Raw genomic sequence first — 11,655 nt, 5'->3', positions numbered from 1 at the left:
AGAGTATAAAGTGTTTTTTATCTATTTTTTTTTTTTGTTTTTTTTTTTTTTTTTTTTTTTTTTTTTTTTTTTTCTTTTTTTTTGTTTTCTTTTTTTTTTTTTTTTTTTTTTTTTTTGTTTTTTTTTTTTTTTTTTTTTTTTTTTTTTTTTTGTTTTTTTTTTTTTTTTTTTTTTTTTTTTTTTTTTTTTTTTGTGAAGAATCACCCAACAACGTGGGACAACAATTGTGAAGTGGAAGCGAAATCTAATTGGAATTTTTGAAACTTTTTAACTAATAAAAAAATGAGCAAAAAGTTGGGGCCGGTGCAAAAATTATTCCCGGCCCCCGCTTGCGGTTGAAAATACCTTTGGGGGTCAAAAAAAAGAAAAGCCACCTTTTGCTTGCGGATTAACACAAGCTGGCAAAGTGCGCTTGCGGGGTATGGTCTCTTATCACAGTTGCACATTCGAGAGGAAACTGAAATTCCTTGCCGCATTCTTCCCTGCAGAAAAACGAGCTTTTGAAAGGCCTCAGTTGAAAAGGTTTGATGGAAGAGCGTTTTGTGAAACGAGCAAGGTTTTCAGAGCTCTTTCCACAGAAATTCTCGAATTGGATGTCAGGGTCTTTGGGAACTTTGACAACTTTGGGCCCATTCTAACACCTGGAAATTAAACCCCCGTTTTATTTGTTGAAACGCCATTGTTCCTTTGGTAGGATTTTTGCTGTTGGTATGTTGGGGGATCAATTTTTGTCCTTGTTGGAAGTAAATCTCCGTCCCAGTTTCAAGGGTCCTTGTTTGCAAGAAAACCTTTCCCAACCAGGTTTTTCATCCAGAATGGTCCTGGTATTTTCTGGGCTGCATCCATCTCCCCGGTCTAAATTTTTTTAACGCAATCGTTCCTGTCCCTGGCTGAAAAGAAAGCAGGGCCGAAACCATGGATGGCTGCCAAGCGACCAATGAGTTTCGAAAACCAAGGTGGGGATGGTGGCTTCTGGTTGGGGGTGGGGGAATGAGCCTGTGTTGGCCTTTTTACGGGCCAAACCCAAATAAAATCCGGGTTTGGGCATTTGTTGGGGGGCAAAAAAAGTTCGAAATTGGTTATACGTCCGATCCACTCGTTCAGAAATGGATCGCTTGCCAGCAGTGGCTCCTTTGGGACCTGTGTTGAAGAGCGCTTGAAAGTCTTTTTGGTATGCCAGAATGCGGCGTTTAAGACTGGTCTTGCCCACGTAACAGTGATTACGGTACCTGACCTGGGTAGTGGTTTCGCTCTCAGCGTCTTCCATGAGTGCTCTTCTTGCGCTGTTCAACAGAACCCTGTGAACTATCACAGAAAGCAGGGTGCCGTAGTTTATACAGCAGACTTCGATTACCCCACACAGGTGGGATTCGCGAGCTGGTGATTGTGACTCACCTCAGTCAGTTTAGGACAACAGGTTGGAGGTTCATCAAGAGATCCTGTTTAACTGTCTGGAAGTGAGTTTGCTGCGACTGAAAGTAAAGGGGCGACATAAATTTCTTGCACGCCACCCACTTTTCAGTTTTTTGATTTGCTAAAAAGTTCTAAGGAAGCTGTAGTCCAATAGGATTTCGTTCCACTTGCACAATTGTGTGCCCATTGTTTGGTGATTTCTTCACAAAATAAAAATCGACGTATTCGTATACTCTCTTTAATGTTTGAAGCCTGAAATGTGTCAAAAGGTTGAAAAGTTCAAGGGGGCCGAATACTTTCGCAAGGCACTGTATCTCCTAACATACAACTTGTCTGTGTTACAAGAATGTAGCAGAAATTGATTTCTGCCATATTTCAACGAAGAGCTCTAAGGTCACCACAGATATGTCTCGTCTGTTCTGCATTTAGTTTATAAGCTGTGGAAAAACAAGGATGCAATTTCTCTGACATCAAGACTTTTTCAAATTTATGGTTTACCACTAACCATCATGTTGTCAGGTGCTGGAACAACCACTGTGGCTTTCCGCTTCTGTCAATTAAGAAACCATGCTCCCAAACGTGCTTTACTAAGCCTTATTATTCTCATAGTAGAACATATTCAAATTAACACAGAGATTATGCAAAATAATTTTTTAATTCTTTTGCCTATTTATATTTCTGGCCTAGTTGTTATATTGAGAGGTTCGGCTAGATTTTGGACACACTTGCAAAGTTTATTTGCAAATTAAATACATAATGAAACAAGTAATCAACATTTGAAAAACAGCTGATATAGACATGATGTAGTTTAGTTTTGGTTTTGTTCAGGGCAGAGCATCAAGGGACCTTTTTTACAGCAGATATTTTGACTTGGCATAGAATGATAAATAACATAAGTGATGGATGTCTTGTTATATTTAGGTATTTAACTTTAAATGGCCTGCTACTGTTCCTGCTGGCTCCCTCACATAGTATATTGTGACAATTAAATGGAACAGAGTAGTGCCTACAGTTTTTTGGACTAATTTTTGAACATTTCAAAAACAAGCCTGTCTGACAAGACCCTTCTGTCTTTCTGACAGTTCCTCTTGTCAATGTTGATTAACAGGTAAATCCTGAACATCAGTCTCAATTGTCATAGCTTGGGATGTGGGTCTGGCTCTAATTAAGTCCAATCATCTAAGGTGTTACTGAACCTGAATGTGTCTCAGAAGAGGAAACAGATTCATCATAACAAGCAGGGGCTTCTATTGTTGTCTCCACTGGAGATAGAGATAAGCTGTGGATCTTTATTGCTGCTAGAGCCAAGGGCAGGTGAACTAGATGAACCAGTCAACCAGCTATGCCATTTGTCTAAAATGAGGTGATTGTAGAAGGAGAAGGAGAGGGACACCAGGTGGAAGTGAATAATGCTGAACCAGGTTTACATTCCAGCACTAACAAAATCTGTCTTGACTGAAAGTCTCCCACCCAGGAACGTAGCAATTGTTACAGCGAAAGCTGGAAATTATATATCTTGGAGTAATGGTCACACAAAACAACCAATTTAATGATGTCACGTTGAGCTCTGGAACTCATGATAAGAAATGTTTGGACATTGCAAAGAAACGAAATGTTAAAAAAGTTACCTCCAGTCCAGTTTTACTATTTCAGATGGACTAAAAAAGGTAACAGAAAATGAAAGCTTTTCTTATCATTTGTGTTATACTGAGCAACACACGTTCAATATAATAACATACCTACAATAACAACATAAATTGTTGGCCAATAGCAAATAATGTTGTACTTATACTATAATGTATAATTCAACAAGAAGTTATACAGAAGCTAATAATCCAACACAATATAGAATAGGTTTGCCTTTCAGCTGCTGTATGAGTTTTAATAAAGAACCCTGACGATGCTGGAACATCAGAGCTCTTCAGTTACCTGTAAATGGTGCACACCTTTCTGTATTCTTTGTAGTCACTGTACAACTGTGTGCAATTGTGACTAGTTTGTTAAAAAACTATTGCTAAAATGAATGCTATCACTATTGTTCCATCTAGCACTCCCTCACACAAGTCATAGAGTTCACGATGCAGTGACACCCACTTAATGATTTCTGATCTGTTAAATGGTTGGTGAGTGACACATTTTGTGTCAGGCACCTGAGGAACTTCATTTACAGCACCCTAATTAAAATGTGCAGGCAACAAGTAGAATTTCAATAAGTACAGAATCATTTGTGTCCCCCTGAGCTCAGTCACGCCAGCCTTTATGACAGCGAAATTTGGGTCTAAAATCAATTAATTTGAATTGAATTGCAGAAATTGGTAGCAAATCCTTCATTTGAGTATATTTCAGTAATTATTTAAAATTTGAAATTGACGCCATTGACCAATTGCAAACTATTTTATCAGTGGGGACTTTCGAGGAAATGGAGAGTCCAGAATGGGGGAAGCTATAGGCCTTTTTCCCACAAGACATTTTGACATGTCACAGTAAAGCACATGTGTAACTTATAAAATTAAAGATGCCTAATTTCCATGTAGATCCTTTGGTTTCAGGGTCCTGGTATTATGCATACTGGCTCACTGAAACACTGTCATGACTTACTGGGACAGTCAAACAGACAGAGCCATTGTTAATTTTTATTAGTAATACCTGTGCTTTTCCTCATATGACAAGTCAAAAAAAAGACCTATTGTATTAAAGCTGTTATATGACCAAGCCCTGCCTAAGAGGGTTTTCATCTTCATGTCCATTTCGCCACAAACATAACTGGCCACAAACCAGTGGAAGCCCCCTCATGACCAGCAACCAACCATCCAGAACCACCAATTTCACAAGGAAGCAAAAATAAGTTTCACTTTGTCTGTTGTGACCGGTTACTAATCCGACAGAAGGGCTCGGGAACATCAGCTGACTAAACTGGAAAAATCATAATTTACTCATTTATTTCACCGCTGTGTTTTCAGCGTAGGTATTTTGTCAGGGTGTTTTAGAGAACGTGTAAAAATAGAGCCTATACCCTACAAGAAGGCTGAGTCATTGTCAGTCATGACCTCTTTGTTGGACGGTGACCTGTTAATGTGAGCAGAAACATAAGTGCAGTTTTGTCACAGTTTATAGGCGCCATTACTTTCTGTTACACCCTCCAAATAGTATAAAGGTACTCCAAAAAAGACCAAAACATTAAATGTGACCAGAGGTTCAACACTGAGCAACAGTGCCTGTGGACTGAGAGTGGCCTTGTGATCCCTCTTGCATAACGGGGACCTTCCCTGACCCCTCCAAACATGCACACACAAACAGAAAATGGTCCTTGAGTCAGGGCCAGCGTTGGAAAGCAGAGCGGCTGAGAAAGCGGCTGGTTGCCTCCAGTGATTACCGTGGAGAAAAGACTCCACCCACCATCCCGCTTTGCTCAGATAACAGGCCCGTTGTTGGACGCAGGACCCAAACAAAGACGACCCTGTCCCTCTTCTCTTGCGCACTCTACTCTCTGTATCTGTATCCAAGCTTTGATTTCCTCCATGGTCGGCCAACGGGTATCTCTAACCCAAAGATACCTGAACCACTCCCCCTCTGTCTCTCCTTCCATCCATCCCTCCATCCTCAGCCCCTCTCCTCCCTGTACTGCCTGTATAATCCTGAGGACACAGAATTGGCTGATTAGGGAAACTTTATATGGTGGGAGTAGTCTGATGGGATCAAAGAGAATTTGGTGGGTCCAAAACCCTGGGGGTAAAAAGCCATGACTTTGTTGAACTTCCAGGGAAAATATATTCTTACATCTTAAGACTACATTTTGAGCTGCAGTGTTATTCAGAACAGGAGTTATGTTTGTTTGTTGGTAGCAACAGCGCCATCAAATCCTCCACACAGGAACACGAGGAACACAGCTCAGGGTTGACCTTTTATCTCTTTTAACTGTTCTAACATATAAAGAGAATATGTGTCTTTAAAGCTGCTGTAGGGCAATCTCGCCATACATTTACTGACTGATTGTTTTTTCCATATTTATAATGAATACAAAGGGAGATTCATGTAAATCAAGTCAGTGAAATTAGTTAACTCTTTTTTTTCTCTATTACTCAATCAGGATGGCATTATCTCTGTCAAGGACATCGACCTGGTGATGTCAGAGGGGCTAGGAATGCGTTACGCCTTTATAGGTCCCATGGAAACGATGCACCTCAATGCACCTGAAGGTAATGTTCCCTCTTTGGACTTTTTACTCGCATAAATAGAAGGTTAATTTCCAGGTCGTCGGATAGAGACGCGAGCTGTGTTCCGTTTGTTGCAATCTGCAACAATTTGCATACAGTCTCTATATATGCATGTAAAAAAAAAGAATGAGAGGATACATATTTAAAATGACTTAATCTTAAGTAAAGTAGTACAAAAGTATAATTTCTGTTTGTTCAACACAATTACAACAGTCCAGTTTTTATTCCAGCACTGAAGGAGAACCTACACCTTTTGTGACAGATGTAATTTATATACTGGGGAAGATAAGTACTTGAGTCAAAACATACCAATGCCAATTAGCTCAGAAAATATTGTGATGACAGTAATCAGAGCAATACACCTTAGATAAAGAATGTGAGAGTCAACAGTGATATAGCTCACGGGTCACAGCACAGCATACATGTACTGTACCATACTGTAGCGTTCCTCTGTGTGTCAGAGAGAGAGAGCGAGAGTGAAACCTCAGGGAGATGGAGAATATCAAAGGGGAGTGTGAAACCCAGAGAGTAACCCTGACTGTGTACACACACACAAAAAGGACGCTTTGGCAGAACAAAGCCGTCTTTTGATGGGTAGCAATGAATGCACTCCCTCACACCAGTAATCCAAAACTCACAGAGCCCACATCGCGGCCTTCAAACCAGGTGCCAACTCTATCTGTAGTTACAGTGCTCAGGAAACAGTAGTATGATCATGTTCTCAAAAGATTGCTAAGAACTACTCCTGTTGTGACTTCCCGTCCTTAAATCATTCCAATCAGATACTGGAGCACTCAGGCTCTGTCTCTGTCTTTCTACTCTGCCTGAATGACTTAGCTTTTGTAAACCATGTTCCTGTACAGGAGAGCATTATCCTTTAAAGGAATAATCCACTGAAAAACTGCTGTCTGTAGTCATGAAGGAGGCTCTGAAATGTTTGTAGCTTGCTCCTTCATGTAATCAGCTTGGATTCACAACATCTACAAAGTGTTCAAATGGTGCTTCAGTTTCGCAGCAAAAAGTCATCAAAATGTCAATGGAAACTTTTCAAAACACTCCCGCAGTATGATGCACCTCTCCATTCTCCACCTGTATTCTCAGTGTAATCCAAACCAGTTAGGTGTTTATGTTTATCATTTACAACCAACAGAAGCAAATGTTGTTGCATAAGACAAAAGTACAGCTAACAGCACTAGTGTGTAAGTGTTGAGAACATACGGAGCACACAAGCGGAGAGCAGAGGAGTGGTTTATGGACCGAGGACTTTCTATGGGCACCATTGCAACCACTGTAACTCCAATATGATCACAGCTGCTTTCCTTAACGAAAAAAATAAGATACACATTTTGTTATTAGACTATACGTTTTAAAGGTCCAGTGTGTAACATTTAGGAGGATCTAATGGAAGAAATCTAATTATTTTTTCATTAGTGTATAATCACCTGAAAATAAGAACCGGCATGTGTCAACAGTAGCCCTGAACAGACAAACCTAACAATGGCTCTAGATAGACACTTTTCATGCGTTTCACTGCCACCATAGTTGCTCTTTTGCATTTACTACCTACACACTGGACCTTTTAAAAGATAAACAGTTTGCCAATAAAACATTGGACACAACAAAGTGAGGTGCTTGTTTGGGCATCTTGTAATGCTACATTCATTCAGTCATTGCAACATTCATATTGAGACATACAATATGATTATCTGATTAATTATTTATTAAACTTTCAGCTAACAAGACCATCATAATGATGCATGATACATTTTACTTAATTTTGATTATCTGTGTGTGATTCCACCTTAATCCATTGAATTCCTCTAAAGCACAAAACAAGTAAATGTTATGTTGTTCTTACAGAGCAAACTGAAGGAAAGTTTTCAAAGTCCACACAAGGTGGAAGAAGTGAAAGGCCAACGGGGGAAAAAACATTTTCATTTTGAACCTGTCAAAGCTGAAATTTTTAACTTTCCACTCATTTTGAACGTCTGTAGAGGTCTTCAGTACACAGGGAGTTGTTGTGGGCATTGGGCCATTTACTTAAATCCTTCACTCTAAACAATTATGTGCCAGATCCATATGTAATACTGCTGGGCTTGAGCCATGATTTTAATGCATAGAATACAGACATTTAAGAAAGGTTAGACAGTGGCAGCAAAGGAGGAATTGCATAGCTTGAAATAACACTTATATTTTTCTCCCACACAAAGTCTGTGTTTGGTTGAAGGTAGATGGTACTTCTCACACTGCTGTGTCATATACACTATAGTGTGTCCCACTCATGTAAACATTCAAAGTTCATCTTCAGAATAAAACATGGGATAGTGAATGGATTTTAAAACACATTTAGAGTAAAAAACAGTAAAAGAGAAAACTAAAAGCTTTTTAGAATAAGTTTCCTGTTTATTTAACTAAATAATGTAGTGTCACACTTTTAAATCTGTGTGTGAAACTTCATTTCAGTGTGACAGAACTATTTCAAATGGGCACCTACTGACCTGCCTTAATTAAAGAGCTGGTGTGAATTAGTTTGGGAACGTCTTTCATATTGCTACACACTGGCTTTTTACGAGAGCTAATCCTCACCTCCTGTGTTTCTTATCACTGGAATGTCAACAAACCATACCGCTTGCCCTCTTTATGATGATTTGTCTGGTCATTGCTTATTATGGGGACCTGTGTTGCCTCAGAGACCATAAGATGTGTGTTGCTATTTTTCTACATCCAAATTATGGGATACAGTTGATCATTTGATCCACAAACATTTGGTTGTGTGCTTAATGTTGAACGTTAAAAATCAATTAAATCAATCACTAATGTTTTTGAATTTTTTGCTGTGTTGAGTAGAGGAAACCAGCACCCTCATTTATCAACAGTTTATTTGGGCAGTATATAAATCATTAACCAGTGTGTCACAAATAAATAGTCATTAAAGATTAATCAATGTGAATAATAAGAGAATAACTCAAGGAATCACAGCCTCAAGGAACGACCTAAGAGTTATTTATAAGGCATGCAACATGTTCCTTAAGAAAGGTCCACAAATTTTAAAAGTCTGAGGCTGGTATAAAATGAATCTGTTGCAGGAAATATGAACTACAGAAAAAAGAAAATAGCATTACTTTATGATTTTCTTTCTTTCTTTTTTTAAACATGAACTTCTTCTTTAATATTTATTGCACAAATATCAAAAAGGCACATTTCATATTCAAGAGAACATAGGTCACAGAGGATCTAACATGCACATCTCTCAAAATGTGTTGTATGGCCCTGTGCATAAATTGTTGAACCAATATCTGTCAGCCAGTGGGTTCAACGTGGGAATTTTTTTTTTTTATCAAGGACGGTATTTCTAAAGTTCATTCATAGTAGCAAGTATAGAGAAACAGTAACAAGTGTCTCTGTATATGTGCACATTCACTTACATGTAGCCCCAAGAAGCCTGTTCCAGCCTTCAATTGCAAGTGCACAACTTCACAGAATTGTATTGTCACTTTCATATACTGTATTTTTACGTCTCCCACAATACGTTTGTCACTGTCCATCTGCAGGGAACGCCTAATAGGTGAGGACAGCTATCAAATTGTGATATTTTGCCTGGAGTTGAGCAGAATTTTCACTTTTAAGAGCAAGCTTCTCACTCTTTGGGGCTGTGAGGACTATTTCATGATGCATATGTGAACCAACTGCTGCAAGATTCATGCTATTTACACATGTTCTTATACCTGGCCTTCCCCCTCTGATCCGCTGTCTTCCCACAGGTTTGGAAGATTATATGAAACGGTATGGAGAGGGCATAACCAGGGTTCTGAACTCCTTTGGGCCAGTACCAGACTTCTGTGGTGAGGGAGCCAAGAGCATCAATAATGTACGTATGACGGCAGCAAAAGAGACCATGCTTTACCTGACGTTGAGCTAGTCTGTATAAATGTGAAATTTAACAGTATTCATTTATGCAGATCAAAGGAGGTTTTATCAAAATGGATAATGTTGCCTGTTATGATTTCTTCCCACTGATTCAGTCGCATGAAGAGAACATTTGTTGATGGAGTCTTTAGTTCTGCATGACTGAAAGTCAAGAGGTCCTTCTCACCCAGCGCAAAATAGCTCTCTCCTAAGTAGGCATTACTAAGTCACATGCTATCACAGGCTGGTAAAATGTTAGCCACAGAAGGTCATCATGTGAGGAAACCCTGAACCAGAGCAATAAATGGTTTAAGGTAAACTAGCTCAGAGGGCAGTAGCAGTCCATCTTGTTTTCTGGTTCTTTTTGCCTCACTCAGAAACCTTCTGCGCCAGTGCACGGGTGGGGAGTTAAGAAAGCCATATTCCCACTGACATTCCCTTTGAATAATGCATTTGCATTTCAACTAAACTAGTTGTATTTATGCAGCGTCCTGATTCATTGTCAATAGTTATACAGCTTCAGTTGCAACAGATTCCAACAACAACCCAGAGTCGGAAGAAAAAACTATGAAATATTCCAGCAAACTCAAAACCAGAATTTCTCTGCATCCCCATGCAAACTTGCCTTTAGCTCTAGCTTTAAGTCCAAAGCTGTAAGAACTGAAAGGCTAACCCAAGAGAAGATAACATTAATAAACTAAAAGTAAAATAAATAAATAAAAAAAATAATAAATAAAATAAAGTTTGATTTTCCTAAAATGTCCATTTATCTTCACACTGCAGTCTGCTCTTGGTCTGTAGAGGGCTGCAGACAGACATGCCACCTTTGTAATGCATGTTGTTGCCAGCCTCTTCTTTTGATCTGCCAACAGCGAGCTTCACCAAGAGGGTGAAACATACCAAGGTTCATACTGTCCCCCCATTTCCACCTCTGCTGTGAAGGCACCCCAACCAACCAGTACCCAGGATGAGAACCCTCACCACCTTTATTAGCCACAAGCACGACTAACTGTGTATGCTAGATCACATGACTCAAACCTTAGGTCTCTCTGCCACCTGTGTTTCAGCTGTGTACAGCAGAACAGTGGTCGTTTGCTAGTTATGTGGCTAACAAACTGATATTACTCAAACACAAAACGTGTTGAGAGGATCAGTTTTTAATAACTGTTGCATATTTCTATATATCCATTGTTTTCCAGTTCCAGAGGAACTCCAACATGGCTGTCAGAGGGTGGTCCTGTCACCTGAAAGTCCTCTATCTTTGCTCTAATGGTCTTCTTTTTCTCACATTCCCCTCCCTGCTGTCCACAGGAAATGTCTGAGCTGATTCCCAACGACCGGCAGCATCTGTCAGCCAGGATTGAGAGGAGGGACCAGCTCCTCATGCGTCTGGCCAAGCTGAAGAAGGAGCACTAAGATCAGCATGCAGGGCCCACAGCCAAGGACACATCGAGTGTGGCTGCTGAATAGGAGACTTTAAACATTTTGTTTCATTATTATCAGTATGCCCATGACCCCTGCAAGAGGTTTTTAACCCCTCTTAGTTTCTTCATTGTTATGTCAGCACCAAATATAAAAAAATGTGAAAATTTGTAGACCGATAAGCTAATAACATTTTAAATAAGAATTTTGGGAGTGATGAAATATTTGGTTATTTTCTCAGTGATAATGAACATTTGTGCTCTGAATGTGCCTTTTATCATCATTTTATTTCTCCAAATTACAGTATATTTTAACTTTTGTCTGCAAGTTCTCAAGGATCTTAATCGGTAACTGAAGGACGGAATTAAAAGCAATCATTTCACAAGGTGCTACACACCACATAATGGTCTTCTTTGTAAATGAAAAATGTGAAATTATGTTTTGATTATTAAAAATAATGGAATCATACATTTATATGTTTTGTATATTCACTTAATACAACATGTTTGATCCTAAACAAAAAGTAAAATAATGAAACTATGAAATCAAATATTAGAGCTGTCTGGATGGGAACTGGAGTGGCCTCTCTTCCCCCCAGCAAGACAAATTGATGATGTGGGTAGCATTAAATGGTTACTGATAAGGCCCCGGATCCCAGGAAACAATGAATGGAAACATGTCACGAGTGCTACTTTCTGCT

The 11,655-nt window shown here is 39.3% G+C and overlaps 1 protein-coding gene across 1 annotated transcript in view; it reads left to right on the top strand.

Moving 5' to 3' along the window:
- Positions 1-11,420, top strand: part of cryl1 (crystallin, lambda 1) — a 26,878-nt gene extending 15,458 nt beyond the window's left edge. The window contains exons 7-9 of the mRNA XM_035677288.1: positions 5,501-5,609; positions 9,389-9,495; positions 10,845-11,420. Coding sequence (XP_035533181.1) covers positions 5,501-5,609; positions 9,389-9,495; positions 10,845-10,949 — 321 coding nt within the window. The 3' untranslated portion in view covers positions 10,950-11,420. The remainder of the gene's footprint in view (positions 1-5,500; positions 5,610-9,388; positions 9,496-10,844) is intronic.
- Positions 11,421-11,655: the final 235 nt, after the last annotated feature.

Source organism: Morone saxatilis, unplaced genomic scaffold (assembly GCF_004916995.1).
Source record: "Morone saxatilis isolate NCDOM2014 unplaced genomic scaffold, NCSU_SB_2.0 Contig5, whole genome shotgun sequence".
In the NCBI taxonomy this organism is placed as follows: Eukaryota; Metazoa; Chordata; class Actinopteri; family Moronidae; genus Morone; species Morone saxatilis.
The sequence above is the reverse complement of the archived record's forward strand: the minus strand, read 5'-3'. Positions and strand labels throughout refer to the sequence as shown.